This window comes from Aythya ferina, assembly GCF_964211825.1.
Source record: "Aythya ferina genome assembly, chromosome: 27".
NCBI classification, from domain to species: Eukaryota; Metazoa; Chordata; class Aves; order Anseriformes; family Anatidae; genus Aythya; species Aythya ferina.
In genome coordinates this window covers 5,953,049-5,975,735 of record NC_140310.1, presented here as the reverse complement: position 1 = coordinate 5,975,735, position 22,687 = coordinate 5,953,049, and the positions used below count along the sequence as shown (strand labels likewise).

The 22,687-nt window shown below is 41.0% G+C and overlaps 2 protein-coding genes across 9 annotated transcripts in view; both read left to right on the top strand.

The window, feature by feature from the left end:
- Nucleotides 1-9,776, top strand: part of POLB (DNA polymerase beta) — a 10,953-nt gene extending 1,177 nt beyond the window's left edge. The window contains exons 5-15 of one of the 4 annotated variants that reach the window (XM_084499610.1): nt 1,104-1,162; nt 2,455-2,504; nt 2,941-2,992; nt 3,739-3,793; nt 3,881-3,953; nt 4,349-4,419; nt 5,140-5,226; nt 6,697-6,761; nt 7,295-7,434; nt 8,027-8,133; nt 8,975-9,776. In XM_084499610.1, the coding sequence (XP_084355736.1) occupies nt 1,104-1,162; nt 2,455-2,504; nt 2,941-2,992; nt 3,739-3,793; nt 3,881-3,953; nt 4,349-4,419; nt 5,140-5,226; nt 6,697-6,761; nt 7,295-7,434; nt 8,027-8,121 (747 nt within the window). In that variant the 3' untranslated portion in view covers nt 8,122-8,133; nt 8,975-9,776. Of the gene's footprint in view, nt 1-1,103; nt 1,163-2,454; nt 2,505-2,940; nt 2,993-3,738; nt 3,794-3,880; nt 3,954-4,348; nt 4,420-5,139; nt 5,227-6,696; nt 6,762-7,294; nt 7,435-8,026; nt 8,134-8,971 lie in introns of all 4 variants that reach the window. The other 3 variants (XM_084499609.1, XM_084499612.1, XM_084499611.1) reach the window with 3 other exon arrangements.
- Nucleotides 9,777-11,013: 1,237 nt separating this feature from the next.
- VDAC3 (voltage dependent anion channel 3) lies at nt 11,014-22,260 on the top strand. 5 transcript variants are annotated; one of them, XM_084499614.1, is made up of 10 exons: nt 11,014-11,138; nt 12,088-12,199; nt 13,541-13,612; nt 14,719-14,768; nt 16,619-16,771; nt 17,884-17,936; nt 19,348-19,575; nt 20,434-20,584; nt 21,464-21,521; nt 21,770-22,260. In XM_084499614.1, exons 2-10 carry the CDS (start codon nt 12,166-12,168, stop codon nt 21,859-21,861), a joined length of 891 nt encoding a protein of 296 aa, XP_084355740.1. In that variant the 5' UTR covers nt 11,014-11,138; nt 12,088-12,165; the 3' UTR covers nt 21,862-22,260. The 5 variants fall into 5 exon arrangements, with proteins under 5 accessions (XP_084355740.1, XP_084355743.1, XP_084355742.1 ...); XM_084499616.1 differs by having other exon boundaries at nt 11,077-11,138; nt 12,088-12,226; XM_084499617.1 differs by lacking the exon at nt 12,088-12,199 and having other exon boundaries at nt 11,057-11,138.
- The last annotated feature ends 427 nt before the right edge of the window (nt 22,261-22,687 follow it).

Genomic DNA, 22,687 nt, shown 5'->3' with positions numbered 1-22,687 from the left:
AGCTAGTTCTAACTCCCTTGCCGTGGCCAGGGACACCTTCCCCTAAACCAGGTTGCTCAAAGCTCCATCCAACCTGGCCTTGAGCACTTCTAGGGATGGGGCATCCACAGCTCCTCTGGGCAGCCTGTGCCAGTGCCTCACCACCCTCTGAGTAAAGAACTTCTTTCTAACATCTAGTCTGAATCTATCATCTTTTAGCTTAAAGCCATTACCCCTTGTTCTATCACTACATGCTCTGACAAGGAGTCCCTCCACAGCTTTCCTGTAAGCCCCCTTTAGATATTGGAAGGTCACTAGAAGGTGTGCCCAGAGCCTTCTCTTCTCCAGGCTGAACCGCCCCAACTCCCTCAGTCCGTCTTTGTAGATAGGTGTTCCAGCCCTCTGGTCATCCGCATGGATGTCCTCTGGACCCGGTCTAATAGGTCCATGTCCTTTCTGTGCTGGGAGCCCCAGAGCTGAATGCAGGGCTCCAGCTGTGGTCTCAGGAGAGAGGAGCAGAGGGGATGAATCACCTCCCTTGACCAGCTGGTCATGCTACTTTTGATGCAGCCCAGGACATGGGTGGCTTTCCGGGCTGCAAATGCACATTGCCAGCTCTTTTTGAGTTTCTGACTGACACTCCCAGGTCCTTCTCCTTGCGGCTGCTCTGAGTCCATTCTCCACCCAGCCTGTGCTTGTGCTTGGGATTGCCCCCACCCAGGTGAAGGACCTTGCACTTGGCCCTGTTGAATGGTTGACATGGAGTCTGTGCCGAGTACAAATTAAGGAACTAGAAGTTCTGCCAAAGTTTCAGTATTATCCATGAACGTGAATATAGTTTGTGAATGTTGTCCCTGAGAAGTGGAATTATGACTCTGGAAGGCTGTTGAGTTCTGAGTTTTAAGCATGCTGTTCACCTTCACATGGGAAGTTAAGATAGTTTGTAGGCATGGTACGTATGGTACTGTAGTAACGCACAGTTCTACTGTTGGTGCTGTTTTGTTCCGATTTATAGTAGCTCTCCAAAGCAGAATCTGACCAAGTTGTTTTATCTTCTTAAGCTTCCTTTTTGTACTGCAAATGGAGCAAAGAAGCTTTGGTTTGTGTTATTTTGTTTTTTGCAGATTCGACAAGATGATACAAGTGCATCTATCAACCTCCTGACACGAGTTACTGGCATTGGGTAAAGCTTAGTTATTTTGGTGGTGTTTTGTTGTTGCTTGTTCACTTGCTTGTTTGTTCTTGTTTGTTTTATTTGGTGGAGTTATAAACAGAAGTTGTGTGATTATAAATTCTGAAAAGAATGAGTTTGGGCTGATGCTGTAGTACCCACACCAAGACCTCAGAGTTGCAGAGACAATTGCACAAGAAGAAAAGGCAGTTGTCAATTACAGACTTTGCAGTAGAGGAATAGAAGTTGGAAAGCTCCTGTGTGCAAGCTGAAAAGGGAAGGAGAAAATAGGTGATCAAAAACCATGAAAAATAGAGAAGAGTAGAATTGTTTAGGTGAAGTAGGAGTCTTTGGGTGTGACTTAAGGATGTGAAATTTGGCCAGGGATAATGGCATTTTGGTGCTGTTTGTAAAAGAAGCAGAGTCATGAAAAAGCCCTCGTTCCTCAAAAAGAAGGCTTTTCAGAAAGGTGCTGTTAGAAATTCACAAGCCTGTTCTAGTTTCTATCCTGTGCTTAGGGAATCCCCAGCAGAAAAGAGCTCGGCTTTCACACAGGCACATGCATGAAAAAACAACAGTAGAGATCAGTTTCCTGAGTGTGTTGGGCTCTGATATTGCTTGCTGAGAATAGGTTTGACTGAATTAGGGACCTGTGAGTCCTTAGAAACAAAGCAGAGTAGAATGCTAGGGGAAGGGAAGAGCAGTATTCAAAACCCTTCAGGTTGAAGACAGGGAATGTTATAGATCTCCAGTAATTTTTGAAGATTTGATCAAAGTTTGAGGATACTTACGTTGTGATTGTCACAAACTCTCCAGCCAAATTGGAATTGGGGCCACTTTGTTGTGGTTGCAAGCTGGAGCCTTGTGGACTTTTTGTTTGTTTCTGTTTGTTTGTTTGTTTGTTTGTTTTTAAATGCTACTCTAAAGACACTGTTGTTGTTGCTGCCATCAGCTGCTTTAGAGACTATTCACGATTAAAGTAGTTCTTATCGCACATCCAGTTACATTCCAGTATAGCTGTCTAAAGCACTATTGCCAGTTTGGTGAGATTTTATTTATTTACTTCTCTAAATTATACATCACTATATAGTTCTGTCAGTGCTAAAAATGTGCAGGCCAAGCCTTGGATAGCCATCTCTGTTTCAAAGTAAAAATTGAAAATGTGCACACTGAAAGGTAAGCATTAGAAGCAACTTTAATCTTGGCCTCAAAGAACCTAGGGAGTTAATATGAATACAAACCTCCTGTTCGGTGTTGTAAGACTCTTGCTGTTCCTGATTGCATCTTGCTTTGTCTCTTTGTAGTCCAGCTGCTGCCAGGAAGTTTGTTGAGGAAGGAATTAAAACTTTAGAGGGTGAGTGTAACTTCGGGTAATCAGTTCACACACCAATAAAGTCTCTTCTGTCAAGCTGCCTGTTTCACAATAGTACTGCAATAGCGGATGTGCCTTCCTTCTGGTGAAAGTATATTTACAAGAAAAAAAAAGCTGAAGTTAGTGAACAGGCTAAAGGCATTATATATGCATTTGCAATAAAGTACTTAGAGATTACACTGAAAATAACATTGATTTTTGTCTTTCAAGTGAATAGTCCATATAAGTCTTTATCAGGAAGGTGCACTAATGATTTCTTCTCATGCTGTCAGCTGTTGAGCAGTCTTCTTAAAATCTCTTGTGTTTGAGGTTGCTATTTGCTTATTAGATACTCTTCATTTGCATCACCTTTGCATTGTTGGAAACTTACTGTACGACTTTTTACCCTCAAGTAATTTTTTTTCACTAATCCTTCTAGATCTAAGAAAAAATGAGCACAAGCTGACCCATCACCAGCGAATTGGGTTGAAGTAAGCTTTCTTGGGTGCAAGTGCTTGGCTTTTCTAATGACTCCTTTAGACACCAGAATGTAATGTAAGGTTACATAGGCCAATTAGTCCTGTTTTATCTGCATGCTTTTTGGCAGTTCTTCGGTTTTGTTTCATTAGAGTTGAAATTCAGTAGGAATTGGGATGGATGGATCACACACATCAGGTAATGTGTGGCTCCCAGGCTGCAGTACCACTGCTAGTACCTTCTGTCAGTGGTTCTGGTGCTAGAAAAGGGAAGAATGTGCCTGCTCATCAGACATCATTGTTTCACCTGGCCTCTTTTCCATGGCAGTCTGTTTTCTACAGCTCCGTGTATAATTATTCAAGGAGCTTTATTTGGCTTTTGGCAACATAGGCCACCTCTGACCAGGGGTGAGGGACCTGCTCCTGCTTATTGCTGATGGACCAAGTTTTGTCAGGTACCTTTTTTATTTCCGGAAGGCTATGTAAATATAAACCACTGACCATATGGTAATATTACTCCCACATCATAGCAGCTCTTTAGATATAGTGGAAAAACAAACACCGAAGCTATCTCCTAAGCACTGTCAAACTTGCACATCTATTGCTTGGAAAGATGTTTTCTAAATTCTTTGTGGTGAGAACGGGAAGCTTTTGGTGAGACAATATAATGTGTATTGCTTCTTCTAAAAACACATTTAATTGTCAAGAATTTTAAGGTGTGACCCTTACCACTAAGTCAGACACTTTTATTCTATACTCAGATATTTTGAAGACTTTGAAAAAAGAATCCCAAGGGAAGAAATGCTGCAAATGCAGGTAAGAAAGTCTCTGTCAAGAACTTGAGGCAGTGAGGGCCAATGAATGACTGGCACCTTTAAATGCTCATCTGTCCTCTTTCCATAGGAAATTGTGCTGAAAGAGGTAAAGAACCTTGACCCAAAGTATATTGCTACAGTCTGTGGCAGTTTTAGACGAGGTTGGTACACTGTAATCTTGTCATGTTTTAATTAGGGCTAATAAACGAGACTTATTAATACATGTTCTGGAGAGTGCGTTTATGCTAAAATTCAGCTTTTTGTGTTAGCATTGTCTTACTGGTTAGTTCAGTCATGAAATGCCCACATAAATCCTTTAAAGGAAGTGTTTGTGCTTCATTGCTAGAGAGTATAGCAGCAAATTTTTGGTTGTTTTTCTATGAAATGTGGTGATATCAAAAGAGTGGGGCTCTTTTCCCTTACGACCAGTTTTTGTAAATACTTTGAATATTCACTGACTGTTTTCTACTAGAAAGGTGAGGTTAGATTTACGTTCATCGATGTGCATATGCTTTCTGTCTTTAACAGGGTTTTTCTTTGCTTCTTACTTGCCTAGGTGCAGAGTCGAGTGGTGATATGGATGTTCTCTTAACCCATCCAACTTTCACATCCGAATCATCCAAACAGGTGTGTTTCTCTGCTACTGTGGATCTGTACTGTGCCTCACTTCCAGAAAGGCGTGTTTAAATTCAGAAGATAGGTAATCTCAGACTTGCATTGCAGCTTCCTGCATTTTTTTTTGTTACTGTAATAGTAAACTCAACTCTCTGATCACCATGTTTATTTTGAGGATTTGAAATTGCTTCTTGGGTCTGTGCATTATGTTGCGGTCTCAGTGTAGTATATTTACTGTTATTCCTTCCTCCATCTTCATCCCTTAAACTCCCCAGATTCATGTGCTTTACCAGGTAGAACTGTAAGAACTAGCTGAATAAAGCAAGGATTAAAGGCAGCGTTACTATCTCTTCATGTAGCCACATGCTTTCAGAGGAGAAGCAAATGTCCTGATGCCCTTACCATCTGTTGCGGCTAACTCTTGAGTAGTCCTAGTGATTCTATGTTTCCTGTGTTGCTTCTGTAGATTTGTTGCTTGAGAGTTGAAAACTGAAAGCAACAAAGAACCTTTGTCATTTCAAATGGAAGCAATCTGACATGGATTTCACAGGAAACTCCTTACTTCGTAATTGTAATTTCACTAGCTTTTTCTCACTATTAACTCTAATCTTTTCCACCTCAAAGTTCATATGCAATAGCATATATATCATTATGGTGATGTCCTGCAGGTAAACAAGTAAGATACTGTTGCTTGTGAAGTAATTTGTTCTTCTGTGTTGTGTTTGTTCCTAGTCAAAACTTCTGCATCGAGTTGTAGAACAGCTGGAAAAAGTCCACTTTGTCACAGATGTGCTGTCTAAAGGTGACACCAAATTCATGGTAAGTTTTTTTGTGGTGGAGGAATGTGGCGGAGATTACCTCTCATGACAGAAACTAGGATATACACATCAAATTTTGTTTAGACTGCTGGAGTTGTAGTTTTCTTGGTTTTTTTTATCTCTTTTTTTTTTTCAGTTGCCTTTTAGTGAATCTCATTAAAATATCAGTATTCAGAAATCTGCAGGTACTCATCTAGTTTTGAACCCCACTGACACAACCTTCGTGACACAATATATCTACTACAGTTAAAAGATACTTGTTTTCCCAAGATAAAAGGGGCTGTTAGGGTTGAGGATTTTGTTTGTTTATAGTTGAAATTAGAGCTAAAAGAACCGTGTTAAGACTTTGTTTTCAGTTTGGTTTGTGTTGCATTCTGAGAGGGAATGAAACATGATGGCTTTTTAGGCTTGATCTTTAGGAGGAATAAACCAAAACTACCCTCATTTTTGCCAAATTGATTGTGCATACCATATGGGTTTAAAGCTAAATATATGTGTATATATATATATATGTATATACATATGTATGTATGTATAGGTGAGCCAGAAGCAGAGACGCTTAACAGCCCAGGTTGAAGTCACAGTTCTATAAGCTCATTATAGTTTGACCGCTTTTTCTGCACAATCATATCAGTCTTAAAATAGTTGTACAGTAGCTCTTGCCTTCAAAGTGGAAGCTAAGAAAGGAATGTTGTAAAAAGGGAAATATGATTGTAGCTGAGAATCTGAGAAAAACAAGTTACTGCAAGGAAACAGTCTTCATAGCTTCAAAAATACAGGCAATGTTAAGCTTTCAAAACAAAGCTAGAAATAGAGGTTGTCTTAGTATGAAGCTGCAGACTGTGAGACAGTGTAATATGTAAATATTTTTCATCATTATGTTATTATGGTTCATTTCCCTGACCCTTACTGCACTGTCATTTTTGCTCATTATAAACAAGATATGAGCCTTTTTCTTTAAATGTATGAATTGCATGGAGATTACAAAGTAGTTTGAAATGAAAAATGGTAGACGATATCTCAGGAAAAAAAAAAATCTGTACTTTTATTTCTATTAACATGAGCTTTGTTTGCATTTTCCTGATCTTACTGATGTTTATCCGTGCTGAAGAGCCTGATAATAATTAGGGTAGAGGGATGGAAAAGTCCTGTGATTCCTCCTGCTGTAATAACTTAGGAATTAGAGACTATTGAACTACAGTTCTCTTAGCAGCATAAAACAGTGATTCACTGTCACAATGACACCCAGCTGTTCTAATAAAATATTTAATCACTTCAACAAGAATTTAATTCTTTTTTGCTCTTCAAGATAACTAATGATCAAACCATAATTATACATATTTGGAAACGTGTATTTCAAAAGATTATTTAAGGCTGGACTATTAAAAACAGTCAAGTCCTGTAAGGCTATCTCAAATACATGTATGTTTAACATCATTTTGAATTTCTCACTTTCTTTACGTTCTCACAGGGTGTCTGTCAGCTGCCAAAAAAAGAAGATGGAACAGCCTATCCACATAGGAGAATTGATATCAGGTAGACCTTTAAAAATAAAACAAAACAAAAAAAAAAAAGAACACATTAGCTATCTACTACATAATAGATATTTGCTTCCAGTCTGCATTCAAATTTCCATTCCCATGTCTAGAATATAGCATTTAACAGGTTTCCAATTACCTTGTATAGAAGCCACTGTACAACTGCCAGTTTAGAACAGGATATTAGCAAGAGTATTTCAAGTCATGGCTTTCTATTCAATTTCATAATCATGACCTATGTTATCAATACTGCTTTGACATAAATTCTTTCTTGTCAGTGGTGCAAGCACCATAACCATGCAGTGGGTGAACACCAGTAACTTATGGGTCAGGGTAAATGTGCCGTACCTTTGTTTGATATGCATTTCATTCTTGGGTCAGGCTTCTGGGAGAATCTAATATACAGAATTCCAGCATTTGTGCATTTAAAAAGGCAGCAAACCTAGAACAGTGGCTGAGCAGCTGAACTCCAAATGGCTTGTAGCTTTACATTTGTCCTAAATCTATATTTTTCTTCCACTTCTATCCTAGGTTCATCCCTAAAGATCAATACTACTGTGGTGTACTGTATTTCACAGGCAGTGATATATTCAATAAGAACATGAGAACTCATGCTCTGGAAATGGGCTTCACAATCAATGAGTATACGATCCGTCCCTTGGGCGTCACTGGTCAGTCTAGACCTTTACATGTAGTTTTCTTTATAGTTTCATGTTTTGTGTGATTATCTCCTTAAATCGGTGTCTCAGTGTATTGGAAGTTGTGGTAAATACAGTAGTTAATGAAATTTTTCACTGTGGCCTTTCTGGTACTTGACACCATTATAGCAGGGGAGGCAGGCTACTATGTACAGGCAGCATACGATAACTCTATCAGGCCACCTAATCTACTTGGTCTTACTGATGTACAGGCTGGATTTTCAGTGTAAAGCACAACAAATGTTTTCTTGTTCTTTTAACATGATCTTTTTTTGTCCTTCTGTTCTTTGGAGGAGGGCTTACTATATCATATATGTGTGTATAAATATATGTATTTTAATTGCATAACCATGTAGCCCCAAGGTTAATTGGTTATCTTTTTTCTTCTGACACTGAGAATATCTAAATACTGTATGAGTCTGTGGGGGTTTGCTGTTTTTTTGCTGTTGTTGTTTTTTAAATCTGTTTTGCTTACAGCAGTTTGTCTTAATCTTGCAATGCATTTGGCAGTCCAGGATTGTATGGAATTTCCACCTTTCAAATAGCATCTGTAATATGCTTGCAGGAGTTGCTGGGGAGGCCCTACCAGTAGAATGCGAGAAAGACATTTTTGACTACATCCAATGGAAATACAGAGAGCCAAAGGATCGGAGTGAATAATTGCTTGTCTAGGTTTGTGACTTGAAGAGACATTTTTGTAGCTTTTCGTGAACATAGAAACTGCATTATCTTTCTTTGGATGTTACTGCAAAAAGCGTATAGTAATGATGCTTTAAAGCAAGTCCATGGCACTAGTGCAAAATGTCTAGTAAAAATCAAATCCTTTCTCCACTCTAGATAAAGAGGATGAGAATCCTAATGCAACACAGTGCATCAGCACTATCTGATCAGCGTGATAGATATCGACACTGGATAGTGCCATTACTTTGCCTTTTAATTTATTTGTCCTAGTAGGCTGACATACTTTATCCCCCTTAAGCTATAACCATCCCTTGCCTCTTAATGATGTTATTTTTCTGATTTTATGGTCTAATGCTTCTAATATTTTAAAATTTGACTTGGCTCTGAACCATTCCTTTTATCGTTCCTTTGTTCAGCTGTAACTTCTTACAGCTCTCTACAGACTTCAGTGCAAAAAGGAACGGTATAGCTGTAAATGTTCATGGAGAGTTTGATGTGGATGTGACTAGACAAAATTAAAAATCACGTACCTTAAGAGAAAATCAACATATCTTTCTTTGTCTCCCTCTCCCAATATTCTGAAGTGTTCTGAGATACAGTCTTGCATAAAACTTTAAAGAGAGAAACACCCATTCTTGATGTAGGTCCCAGATTCTGTTTTCAATATAGGGTGTGACTTTATTTTTCCAACATAAAGCCTTATCCAAGAACTTTTAAGTGGTAAAGAACAAGCAGGGTCTCTGCTTTTTAGTAGTTCCTCTCAAAAAAAAAAAAAAACAAGTGAAATTGTCCAACATAGGCTTTTAACAGATGATTATTTTTAATCTAGCAGCAACATTCCTGCTTCTGAAGACAGACTGCACTTCTTTGTTTGGCTAACCAGCCTTCTCCTGAATGAGACTGAATTTTTGATTTGATGTAAGCGTGTTCTGCTAGCTCTTTCCTCTGATATGTCTGTGGTTCTCAACTTTTTTATATGCAAACCTGACAGCTCCGCTAGCTCCTTTTAAATCATTTTGAGAGGTAATGACTATTACGGACTTCAGAGGGGCTCCAATCAAGATTGCATTACTTAATTGTATTTGAGACAAGAATTCTGTGTATGAACTTCTTAAAGTGACTAGTTTTTATTAGTAAAATAGCAACTTTGACATATTACAGAGCATGTGTATGGAACACATCGCTGTCTTTGTGTCTGGATACCTTGTGGGAGTATAAGGCAAATATATTATAGAACTGCAAGCTTGGAAAACCAACTCAAATAAGAAAGACTTTATAGATAGTCCTATTGACTATTACTAATTCAATGTTAATTGATTTGTAAATAGTTAGGTCCTTTAGCAGTCTTTGTGGAGGCAGAGAAGAACTTGTATCTGTACTGTCAGAATACATAGCCTTGAATGAATTGTGGAACAGACATATTTTTTACCTTACTTGAGCCTACAGAACACCACCTTTGCTTGTTCTTATATAATTAGTGTTGATCATTCTTAGTAATAGAGATTATATAGACTAATACTCTTGCTTTTCCCTTATCTGATGTCTTCCACTGCCTCATAGTAAAAAGACATTTAGCTGCTGTATTCAGTGTTTTCTTCAATAATCAGCGGAAATAAAGTGATATTTCAATCCACTGTTTGACTTCTTTATATAGGTGTCATTTTTTAAAGCATTTGAAAGCAATAACACAAGCTTAGCATTTACAAATGTTTCTTAAGTAGCATACATCATTACACTGATGCAGTATACATAATACTAAGTAGCCCAGAAGACTACTTTGTCTTGGGACTGGAGACAGAATTTGCTGGCCTTGTATTCTTTCTCAATAGCACACTTAATCCTTCTGGGTAGAAGAAAAATGGCTTGTTCAGAGGTTGTTGGTTTTGTGTGTTGTTGTTGTTGTTGTTTTTTTTTCCCCTTAAACGATGTAAAACGCTGTAGTTGATTTTTGTTTTTCTTTTTTTTTTTTTTTTCCTCCACGGTATCACAGAACGGTTTGGGTTGGAAGGAACCTTAAAGATCATCTAGTTCCAACCCCCCTACCCTGGCCAGGGACGCCTTCCCCTAAACCAGGTTGCTCAAAGTCTCATCCAGCCTGGCCTTGAGCACCCACAGCTTCTCTGGGCAGCCTGTGCCAGTGCCTCACCACCCTCTTAGTAAATAACTTTTCTAATGTCCAATATTAAATCTCCCTTCTTTCAGTTTAAAACGTACTGCTATGCTCTTTGATGAAGAGTCCCTCCACAGCTTTCCTGTAGGCCCCCTTTGGGTATCGGAAATAATTTTCCTTCCCATCAAGTTATTATTCCTTATTCTGCATTGCTTTTAGTTCCTTACACTTCTTTCCTTCCTCAGCACTGGACTGCACAATAGCAGGCAATCACTGGAGGCAGTTGCTGCAAGCCTCGAGTGTGTTAAAGGGAGTCTGTCAAAGTGGGTGTGCTCATACTGCCAGGTAGGCAAAGACTTGCAGCTGGGCTTCCTCAGCGCTGGCTGCAGGTTTGGGCCGAGTTCACTCCTGTCCCGCCTGCAAGGTCTTTTATCGGGCTCGGGGCTGCTGACCTCGGGGTGCCGCTGCGCCTTGCTACGGCCGAGGAGCTCCAGTTTCTGTCTGCGCGTAGCACGAGCAGCTCGAAACGGCCGGGAACGAGGAGGGGGGCAGAAGGGGCCAGCAGCGCCACGCGGGCACGCTCGCAGCGGGCCCCTCCGCGGCCTCCTCCCGGTCCCGCGCGCACCTTGAGCCGGCCGAACGCGGCACCAGCCCCCGCCGGCCCCCGCCGCCTCCCCTCGCCCCGGGGCCCGCCGAGAGCAGCGGCGAAAGCCCCGCCCCCCTGCGGCGGCCGCCGCGCGCGCCCGCTCCCCCTCGGCCGCGCGCCCCCAGCCCCGCGCGCGGCACCCGGGCGGCCCTCAGGGGCGGTGGCGCGGCGGGGCGGCGCTGCGCATGCGGGCTCGGGGCGACCGAGAGCTGTCCCGGAGCGGAGCGGAGCGGCCGGCAGGTAGCGGCGGGGCCCGGGCGCGGCGCGGCTCTACCGGGCTTCGCGGAGCCGGCCCGGCGGGGCCCGGTGGCGTCTCCCGGCCCGCGCCGGGGCGAGGGCCCCAGGGGGGAAGCCGGGAGCGCGCTCGGCGGCTCGCTCTGGCCGGCGCCGCCGTGCCCTTGGGGGGGGGGGCGTCGCGCTGGCCGGAGGGGGCGGCTCTGTGGTGGCGGCCCCGTGGCGCGGAGCGGGCCGGGCCGGGCCCTCCCTGCGGGTGGTCGGGGTCCCGCCGGGGCCCCGGCGTCTGGGCCTGGAAGCGGCGAATGGCGCCGTTGCGAAGGGCCGCGCGTTCCGCTCCGCTCCGCTGCCCCGAGGGCGGGGCCGCTGCCGCGGGGCCCGGCTGCGGGCGCTTGGCTGGGGAGGGTTCGCGGTGTCTGCGCCGTACCCGAGTGCGGGCGTTCTCTGCGCGTTCCCTCGCATCGCCAATTCGGCGTTTTATTTTCGCAGCTGACGTGCGGTTGTTGACTTACTGCGTGCTGTAGCTAAAGATGGCAGCGTTAACGATCGCTCGCCCTAGCCTGTTACTCCTCAGTGTTTTCTCCCTGTGGCTGTTGTAATGATTTCCGTGTTGGAAAGCAAGTCCAAGTATGATATTAAGAAGATACTGTTTAAAAAGAAGGCGTTTACAATAAGTGGTGAGGCTTATTTCTGGCAAACCTATTTAAAAAAAAGAACACGCGCACACACACACACACACACACACACACACACACAAAAAAAAGTTGAAACTTCTGAATTGAGAGGTTTGTGTGGTAAAAAACATGTTTTATCAGAAATATACGCTCTGCTCCATAGCTAGGTTGCCAAAACCATTGTATGTATTAAAACTCTATTGTTGTAAAAGTCTATATTGATTGTTTTTCATCAGTTTAACAACTCACCGATTTTAATTTTTCCTCTCCATGTTTGACAGGTTAAAAGGCCTTTTTATGTAGTAAATTTGAGAAGTGCCTATCTTATGACCTGATCTTCAGATAAGGAACCTGCGGTCATGTCCGGCTGTTTTATATCCTCTAGACCCACGGGTACATATTGATAGATATGTAGTGCAGGTTAGATATTAAGTCATTGAACGTAGAGCATTTTTTCACTGTGGGATGCAAATTGCATGACGGCTTCATTTCAGGAAGGGGCTCGCTATCTGAAAACAGGACTTAATTGCTTAATATGGATACTGTTGCGTTTGTGAGAGAGCCTGAGTATTTTGCAAAACTATTTGGATTTTGATTACCTGTGTTTTTAGAAAGCAAAGTCAGAAGCTGTTAAGGAAATAGATTTCTGGTTATATAAAGGTTTCTAGTTATATAAAAGTCAAAAAAATACTTGTTAGGTTTTTGCTAAAAGCATGAGTAAAAAAACAGAACACTAAGAAATAGGATATTAACATCAGGATTGCGATGTGGGGAAGGGGGAAAAAAAAGTAACTAAATTGGTGGGAGTGACATGATGATTTTGGGGGGTTTTGCTTGAGTTATTATTTTATTTATTTTTCATTAGTCTTTTGTTATGGTACAAGTAACAAATGCGGGGTAGGGGTTTTCTCATATTGGGTGTTGCAGGGAACAATGTCAGCAATTTGATCAGCTGCGCAAAAAAGTAAGTGGCAAAGGGTTAGCATTAAAATTAATCAAAAGCATCATTTTTGATGGCCTTTCTTTTCTGGAGCAGGTGTACCTCTACAGTTAAGTAAACTTATTCTAGAAAGGAAAGATGAATTTTTCTATGAGGGGAAGAGTGTTTTTGCTTTTTTAACGTGGATTAACCGATGTACGGTGTAGCATCACATCTGTCCTTTTGAGTTTTGTATTCCATATTAGTTGTAGCAGCTATGTGTATTAGAAGGTGTAGTTGTTGCTGTTTTGTACACACAGTGCAGAAATACTGGAAGCTACTGGACAGTGTAATGAGATCTTTATGTATTTTCCAAATTTCTGGAAAACTTCCTAAGAACTGACTTCCATATAAACTTGTAAATTATCTTTTCCTTTGGGATTGTTCAGTGCTGACATGGCTTCGCTGCTTGGAGCCCCTTTCAGAAAGGGTCCTGTCATGAAAGCAATTTTGCATATTATTGGAATGGTGATAAATGCTCATGTGAGCTCTTTTTGCAACATAATAGCAGAATGTGAAGTCTCGGTATGTAGTTGAATTTAACGCTGCTCCTAATGATTAGGAGCAGATTGGTTTCTGACAAAGCAATAATGACACAAGCATGACTTTCATGAACATTCTTCGAAGGCCTTGCAGTTTCTTATCAGTGAAGCACACGTAGGGTACTTAGTCACAGATGTCTATACATACTTTGAATATAGTTTGTATTTTATGCTGTTAAACCTAGGATTCTTACAGCTTCCACTGTGTTTCAGATCCCATGGCTGTCCCACCATCATACAGTGACTTGGGAAAGGCTGCCAGGGATGTATTCAATAAGGGCTATGGTAAGTAAAATGACTGAGGTTTGATAGTAATTTCATATTTTGTCTTGGGTGTCTACAATAAAAACACTACTATTTGAGAAAGCCATTAAATACCTCATGGTAGGAATCCAGCAGAAGGATGGACCACCTCGAATCACCAGAATTACAGAATCACAGAATTTTCTAGGTTGGAAGAGACCTCAAGGTCATCGAGTCCAACCTCTAACCTAACGCTAACAGTCCCCACTAAACCATTTCCCTAAGCTCTACATCTAAACGTCTTTTAAAGACCTCCAGGGATGGTGACTCCACCACTTCCCTGGGCAGCCTGTTCCAGTGCCTCACAACCCTTTCAGTAAAGAAGTTCTTCCTAACATCTAACCTAAAACTCCCCTGGCTCAACTTAAGCCCATTCCCCCTTGTCCTGTCACCAGGCACGTGGGAGAACAGGCCAACCCCCACCTCGCTACAGCCTCCCTTGAGGTACCTATAAAGAGCGATAAGGTCGCCCCTGAGCCTCCTCTTCTCCAGGCTGAACAAGCCCAGCTCCCTCAGCCGCTCCTCGTAGGACTTGTTCTCCAGGCCCCTCACCAGCTTTGTCGCCCTTCTCTGCACCCGCTCGAGCACCTCCATGTCCTTCTTGTAGCGAGGGGCCCAAAACTGAACACAGTACTCGAGGTGCGGCCTCACCAGAGCTGAGTACAGGGGGACGATCACCTCCCTAGCCCTGCTGGCCACACTGTTTCTTATGCAAGCCAGGATGCCGTTGGCCTTCTTGGCCACCTGAGCACACTGCTGGCTCATATTCAGCCGACTATCCACCATCACTCCCAGGTCCTTCTCTGCCTGGCAGCTCTCCAACCATTCCTCTCCCAGCCTGTAGCTCTGCTTGGGGTTATTGCGCCCCAGGTGCAGGACCCGGCACTTGGCCTTGTTGAACTTCATGCAGTTCCTTCAATCTATGCAATCCTTCAATCTATCATCACTAAGATGAACAACTGGTGAAATATGAAAATAGGCTATTTCAGGCCAGTGTTCCCTATGTGCCAGACTTGCTGGGTGTGTAGCAAATAAACCTTGCTTGTATATTGTGGTGAAACAGATGCTCTGTACTCTTCTATTTTCAGGATTTGGAATGGTCAAGTTAGAGTTGAAGACCAAGTCTTCCAGTGGGGTGGTAAGTACTGGGAGCTTTCAACATCACCAATATGGAGGGGAGGGCAAATTCCTAAAATGGTAATAACTTGATAGCAGGTGTTGCTTCTTTCTTTTGTTTCTCAATTTAAAATTGTTAGCCAACTGATCTGTTTCTAATAACCATTTGTAGAACTTGTGTAGTGGTACTTCTTTTCCTCTGGTGTGCAAGAATTTTCACATACCTTGTTCAGGATTTATAGTTTTCCTTCCAGTTTGCATTGCAACGTCCATGCACGCAGTTTTTCTTCACCATATATAGGTCTCACTTCTGTTTATGAATGCAGTTGAGATTCTCTGCTGTTGGTTTTTATAAGATTTTTAGTTCACAGACTTTTCATCCAAAAGGCCAAGGGATAAAAAGGAACCACAGTTTGCCTTAACTTCATTTTCACACATCTCCACTATGCTTATAATGCAGGACCTAATTAATTAATTAAAACTAAATAGTCCTCCTGACATACTTTGTGTAAAATTTCAGAGCATTTTGTAGGTGTTAATTAAGATTTATAGCACTTAAGGTAACTAGAAAATGTGGTGATCCCCATTTTAGTGGTGGAAAAATGGATCTCCCTTGTGACTTCACAGGAAAGCTGGCAAAACCAAGAATGGAAAAACCAAGAATGGATTTCTTAATTTCGGTCTTTAAGCACAGGCATATGCAATTTATATTAGATAAGCTTATTCTTACAATGACTCTCAATTTCTTGAGCGCCAGCACTTACTGCTATCCTGGTTGATAGGCCTGTCCTGCTTTTCAGCCTATCTCATAACCATATTTGCTTTAGATCCCTTCTCTTGCATGGCGTAAGTCATTCCTTTTGTATTACTGCGTGCTGTCTCAGTTGAGTTTTTGATGGATTACTTCTGTCGTGCACCCGGCACACAAAGGTCAAGGAACTCCACAGCGTTTGTATTACGACAGCTGTCAATTACTGACATCAAAGAATGTGCGTACTTTTCCTGCCGTGAAGTTTTGATTCTCAGTAATATGGTAATTGTTAACTACACTATCTTGTGACGGAACGTGCACAACTCTATTAAGTTCTAAAATGGGTATTTCCTTCTCCATGCAACTTTCATTTTGGATGCTTAACCAGCTGGTAAGAACAGTGACTGTTTTGTCATGTTGGCTTTTTTTTGCTTTCTCTGATGAGGTTTTCTGTGGGGGATATCGTTTGGTTGTTCTGCATCATATTTTCATTTACATCATGAAGTTTGGCTTGTGTCCATAGTGCTTAATCTCCTGTATGATACATGTACATAAAGCCATTTGCAATCTCTGTCCCAACAATTCAAAATAAGAGCACCATAAAAACAGCATGAGGAAAATAAAGAGAGAGAGATTAAAAAAATATCTACGTGTAAAAGACAGATATGGTATTGGTACAGTTGTCTATTGCTAAAAGTTTTGTGCTCATTAGTGTTTGTAATGAGCATTCAGCAGCAATATATGGTTTAGGGGATGGAAGAGAGGCTGGGCATGAAATGTGAAATCTAAATCTAGTACTTGAGTACTAACAGGATCTCTGATTGATATTGAAATGTTTTTGTTTGCTTTTGATGACAGTTCTTAGTGTAATAAGTCTTTTTCCAACCTAAGCAAGCTCCAGGGCTCTATCAGCACATCTTGATAACAAATATCCAGAACAGAGATGCCAGAAATGATGAGATGCAAAAAGAATAGTTTTGGGTGTGGATAGGGAAGAGGATGATGATTTTGAGTGTTCTGTTTTTAAGATCTAAGGGTAGCGAGTGTTTGCGTTAGCATTTGACAAGTGGAAAAAGGTAAAGTACTTAGGAGTGCTGAAACTCATATTGTCCTCTTGGCAGGAATTTACAGCAACTGGCTCTTCTAACACAGACACAGGCAAGGCTTCAGGTAGTCTAGAGACAAAATACAAGATCAAAGACTATGGACTTACATTCCTCCAGAAGTGGAACACGGACAACACATTGGGAACAGAAGTTTCCATGGAGGATCAGGTAAGAGGAAGCTGATACTCTGAAAATGTTTCCGCAGTTGGTATGAGAAAATACTGAGTTGAGCAGAAAACACTGAGGAATGAAAGTTACACAAAACTCCCCAGAGTACTAAAAATGCACAGACTGAGAGACAGCATCATGAATTTTAGCGCAGGGAGTGCAAGCATAACCACAGCCAAGTGCTGCTACATAGCGATACAAAGATACAGTTACTGCAGATGCCAGCATACCAAATTAGCTGGTTGAATGAGTATCACTATTATCCACTCTAAACACAAGGGTGATTTTTTTTTTTTTTTTTTGAAAATCAACTTTAGCTATGTAGAGCTGTCACTGCTACAGTCATGAAAGAAAACCGGAGAGGATTCTCTGTTTTAAATGCCATAATACATAAGGCTGTAAGTTTGGCTGCCTTGAGACTTAAGGCTTCGGCTGAAGGTTGAAGAGAAAATTTGCAGCTTGGCGCTGCTTAAGCAAAGGGTTGCTGTTATACAACACTCTCAAAATACGAAACTCCTTTTCAAAGTCGATAGCTTTCTGCTTTTCACAACTGCCTACAAACTAAGGTAAAACTTCCAAAGGTAATAAAAGTTTTGTGGTGCTCTCCACTATATGTGTCCATCCCTTTTTATAGTTAAGGTTTTGCAATTTTACCAGTGCTTTAACACATTCAACTCAAAATGAGGTGGAACAGCTGTGCCCAGTACATGGTTTGGCCAGTGAAGTAGTACTGTGTCTCAGAATATGCATAGGTTCTGAGAGGGATTCTTAAGCTGCAGCATGGATTATTGGCTCTATAGGGAATAAATAAGTAAAACTGAAGAGTTTTCTTTAACAGTTTCTCAATTTTCTTGTCAACACTAGGTTTGAAATATTCCCATAATAACTGATCTTTAAAGTGTGTGCTGTTAATGGTGCCTCATTGTAGGAAGAAATTCCCAATTTTAATCCTTTATCATACAGCACCTACAGATCTCTTTGTAAAAATGTGTGGGAGACTTTCTGTTCATGTCACGCCTTCTCTTTAGACCTGAAGTAGCACCATAGTAATGTAATAAAACAAGCCATGTTTTAGCAGAGTTGTGAGCAAACTTCTCTGTTTTTCTTTACAGTTGGCTGAAGGACTGAAGGTGGCTCTTGACACTGTATTTGTACCAAACACAGGGTAAGTATTTTCAGTCACCTTTATCTAAGGAGTCCTAGAATTGCCCTTAACTTCTCATTAGAAATGCTTATATACTGTACGTTGTGTAAATGCTCAAAACTTACCATTACTGACTGGTCACATTCAAATATTGCAACAGGAAGGAACTCATGGTTTCAAAAAAAATAAAAAATCAAGAACTTTGTTCTGCAGGTACTGTAGAGTATTTTGAAGGCAATGAGCAGAATAAGCTCTGCTAGAAATGACTCTGGCTTTTTGGCCACTGCAAATTTATTGTTTTAGAGGAGGTATTGTATTCCTGTAACTCGCTCCTTGAATAGCTAGGTCTTACAGGGACTGCTTAATTTGTACCATCTTTCTCATGGTGTTCATGGTCCAATTGCTGTCAACCCAGTGCCTTAGGAACAAAAAGCAAAGCTTGCTTTTTTTTTTTTTTCTCCCCTGAAGCCTGTGGAAGTAGAACAGCCTGTGTATTATGATAGGCAGTGGAATAGCACTTTTTTTTCTTTTTAAAATTATTTATTTCTTTTTTGGTTGACAGAGCAAAGAAGATGTGTATATGGGGTATGTATGTCTGGATATACATCAAGCTTGAGACTGCTTTGTAAATAATTACTGGTATTTCTTTATCATTGAGAACAGCATAACAGAAAAAAAAATCAGAGTTTTAGATACTACTTGGATATAAGAAATTAGAAAAAGAGTTAAAAAGTAGCCTCCAGGCCTGGGTATGAGTGATGGACAGCACGGTGTCCTGCTGTATCTTCAAAGATAAAGGAGGCTGGGGAGAGGATGATGGAGGTGATAAAATTCTGTTGCAGTTAACTTTGAATTGGTAGCAAAAGGAGCAGAAAGACACATTGGTGAGAGAGGAACAGGCTTCTTTGGAAGACAGACTAAATGGATGATACATGGGGGATGAGGAAAATTCCTTCTCAGTAAGGGAGTGTGGTATCCAGCAGTGAAGGAGGAAGGAGAGTAGGCAGTGCACACAAAGGAACAGTGGAGAGAGCTGAGCAGCCAAAAAAATCATTAAAGGACAAAAAGAGCAGCTATCACTGTGGGATGTCGCAGATGCTGCTGAAAGAAACTGATGGTGCCATAACATATTGCAACTATTTGCGGTGAACAGAATTTGAAACCTGATATGTTTTGAGTAATAAGCAAAAAGATTGATGCCTTTATAACTTCTCAAGGATTTTAAGGACGTTGAAAATGTTGGAAGTAGCACCACCAAATACATGTAACATCAGTGTTACCCTCATCCCATGTGCTCTTCAGCAGTTGTGGTGATTTTAAGTTTTGAGTAGGCATTAGTCATTTAATGCACTGGCCCTAAAGGACATACATACAGGATTAAAACTACCTATAATATAGACCACAAGGGATAAAATTAAATGTTTCTCTGCAGGAAGAAGAGTGGAAAGTTGAAGACCTCCTACAAAAGAGAATATCTAAATCTAGGCTGCAATATAGACATTGATCTCTCTGGACCAACCATCTATGGCTGGGCAGTGCTGGGCTATGAAGGCTGGCTTGCTGGCTATCAGATGGCTTTTGATACGGCAAAATCTAAGCTTTCGCAAAACAACTTTGCCTTGGGATATAAGGCAGGAGACTTCCAGCTGCACACTAATGTGTAAGTATTAATCTGAGCCTAGAGAAAATTATCAGAAGATCCAAGCTAGATTAATAGTGAGAATTAACTGAGCTAGGTAAAATGTGGTAGGAAGGAGGAAGGATGCTGATTTAGTTCAAAAATAATTCACATCATGTTTTCATCTTCAGTACAATTAAAGCAGAGGCAACTTCTCAACTTTTTGTTGTCTGTTGAGACTGTGTTTCAGGGTCATCTTGGTTTTGTGTACACAAGATAATGGCATAAAGGCACTTCACACCATTAGTTTGGAATTAAAGTTGGTAAACTTCAACTTCTATTTTGGTAATAGATAAGAGTCTTCAGTTAAGCTATCTTACCCTTTCCCTCACCAAAGAGAGAGTTTCTGGCTCAGAAATGCCCAGGGTTGAGGAGAGAGGTGTGTGTTGCATAATTCTTGTTTCCAGCTGTCACCTTAGTGTAGCTCTAGCCTTTGCATTCAGATGCTTTGAGAATCTTTGAACTTTTTATATTTAAACAACTGCCATGCAATAACTTTGTTTTCAGTCTCATCATTCCCATAACTGCCTTAAATCTCTTTCTAGGTTTGTCCCTTTATACATTATCAGAGGCTTTTCTCCTTAAGACAAGTAAAGTTTGTTTTCTGCCAGAATCTCAAACATTGTGTCTTGGCTACTGGTCAGTTGCGGTCAGTTAAGCAAACAATACCCTTGTTATGGGTAAACATCAGAACAGCTGTGAGCTCCAGCTAGGAATTCTATGACCATGGGTCCACTGGACACCTTGGTTCATTTTGAGATAATGATCAAATGATGATGGGAAAGGAAGAGATAATCTCAAGGGGTGCTATTTACTGACAATTGCATCTCTTACAAACAGGAACGATGGAACTGAGTTTGGTGGGTCTATTTATCAGAAAGTTAATAATAAGGTTGAGACATCAGTCAATCTTGCATGGACTGCTGGCAGTAACAACACACGATTTGGTATTGCTGCTAAGTACCAACTGGATGAGAAGACTTCCATTGTGGTAAGATTTTTTTTTTAAAGGAACAAGTATTTCAAGCTCCAATAAACGCTAAAAAATAGTGATGTGAAATAGCTGCTCCAAATAGTTACTGAGAAAGTATAGGAGACAGCAAACTGTTGTGGTTTAAACTTCAGCTAGGACTACAAGTCATATGTGTGAAACATCTTTAAAAAAATAGTTGTTAGTCTGTCTATTGTGCCTATGCAAAATGTGTTTTGAAAAGGTAATATGAGCATGAAATATTTTTCTACATTGTGGATTGGGTAAGAATTAGACAAAACTACTGCAGTAAGGTGACAGTTCAATTGAGCTTACAGCCCTCTCCTAACACTGAGTTATGTAGCTCTTCAAAGTCAGTCAAGGTTATGAGCTAAGTGCCTTTACTGACACTTACCAAGTCTTGCGGAAATGTTAGGGGCAAAAAGCAACATGAATAAAAGTAACTGCATACATAATAACACTAAGCACTTAGGTAGCAAGCATTTGTTAAGCCTTAAAACAAGAATTAGTTCCAGGATAATTCAGCCAGAATTAAAAATAGGAAATGCTATTGTAAACAGCTCAAAACTTAGTAAAAGATAAGTTTGCATATTCATAATTTTTTTGCTCATTCCTTAGAAAAAATAGGGTGGGACTTGATATAGCTGTAGTATGCCACAATCTGAAGATAAGATGGGACCTATTTCTTGTGCCTGTTCCAGGTTGAAGGTAAAGTGGAGGAACATAGTGAAAATTGGGTATACTGGAAACTTGTAGGGGAAAAGACTAGAATACACCACAGCTAGAGATCAATCTACAAGTAACTGAAAGAATGAACAGGGCACTAGAGCAACTTTTTGAGTATTTGTGCATGGCAGTGATTTTTTTTTTTTCCTGTAGGCTAAAGTGAATAATGCCAGCCTGATTGGAATTGGTTATGCTCACACCCTTCGACCTGGTATGTAAGCCCAACTAGTAGCAAATCCTACTGGTTACTATGTTGTGGGTTATTTTACTATCATCTCTAGAACAGAATAGGAGGAAAAAAAAAATAGAAATCTTACACAGGTAATATAAAAGTAAAGGCTGTGTATGCACATAAGCTCCTATAGTAAAGAAGACACGTCACTAAGACTCAGGTACTTGGTGAGAAGGTGTTATACTGGGACATTATTGTATGAAGACTCTCCTTCCTTGCTTTTCTAGGTATAAAGTTGACTCTCTCAGGCTTGATTGATGGCAAGAATTTCAGTGCTGGAGGTCACAAAGTTGGGCTGGGATTTGAGTTAGAAGCTTAATGCAGTTTTAAGTAAAACAACAAATGGTGCTCTGGAAGAAGGAAAAGCATACCCAGTGTGTTTTGGCCTTAACATTACTCTGAAATCTCCAGCAGTGTGAACTTTCTACTCTTCCAAAGAATGCTCTTAACCCACCCTTGAAGTCCAGCGAGTGCAAGCACCTCCAAAGAAGATACTTGAAGGCATGCATGGGAGTTGTGATGTTTGTGCCCCATGTTCTCACTTGCTTATCATATTCTAAATGGGCTCCTAAAAGGAGAACATCCCACCTCTCCCCATTATTGTATTGCATCCTGCATGTCCTACCTTTCACACCCTTTTACGAAAGGTAATCTGTGTGCTACAGCGTAACATTTGGTTTTACATCAGAAATGAAATAAATGTCACAGTTGGAACATAGTGTTGGTTCAGATAAGCCGTTATCTATGCAGTGGGGCTTTTCTTTTTGGTGGATCCTCTGCAGATTATCTGTTAGCTATGGTTAAAGTTTTACTAAACTATATATAAAATTAGAGGGTGGTTGAGGTTGGAAGAGACCTCTGGAGCTTACTTGGTCCAAGTGCCCTGCTCAAGCACGGCTACCTAAAGTTGCTCTTGAAGATCTCCAAGGAACAAAACTCCACAATCTCCTTTAGCAACCAGTTTCAGTGGTTCATCACCCGCACAGTAAAGAAGTTCTTCTTGATGTTTAGAGGGAAGCTTCGGTATTCCAGTTTGTGCGCACTGCCCTCTTGACCTGGCACTGGGCACCACTGGAAAAAAAAGCCTAGCTCCATCTTTGTTACATCTTCCCTTCAGGTATTTTTATACATTGATGAGAGTTCCC

Bases quoted from the DNA above. Each gene is read 5' to 3' on its own strand.
- VDAC3 (XM_084499613.1), top strand. From the start codon at position 11,731: ATGATTTCCGTGTTGGAAAGCAAGTCCAAGTATGATATTAAGAAGATA. The intron at 19,576-20,433 runs GTAAGTATTAAT...TCTTACAAACAG, and splicing joins TTCCAGCTGCACACTAATGT to GAACGATGGAACTGAGTTTG. The intron at 20,585-21,463 runs GTAAGATTTTTT...TTTTTCCTGTAG, and splicing joins ATGAGAAGACTTCCATTGTG to GCTAAAGTGAATAATGCCAG.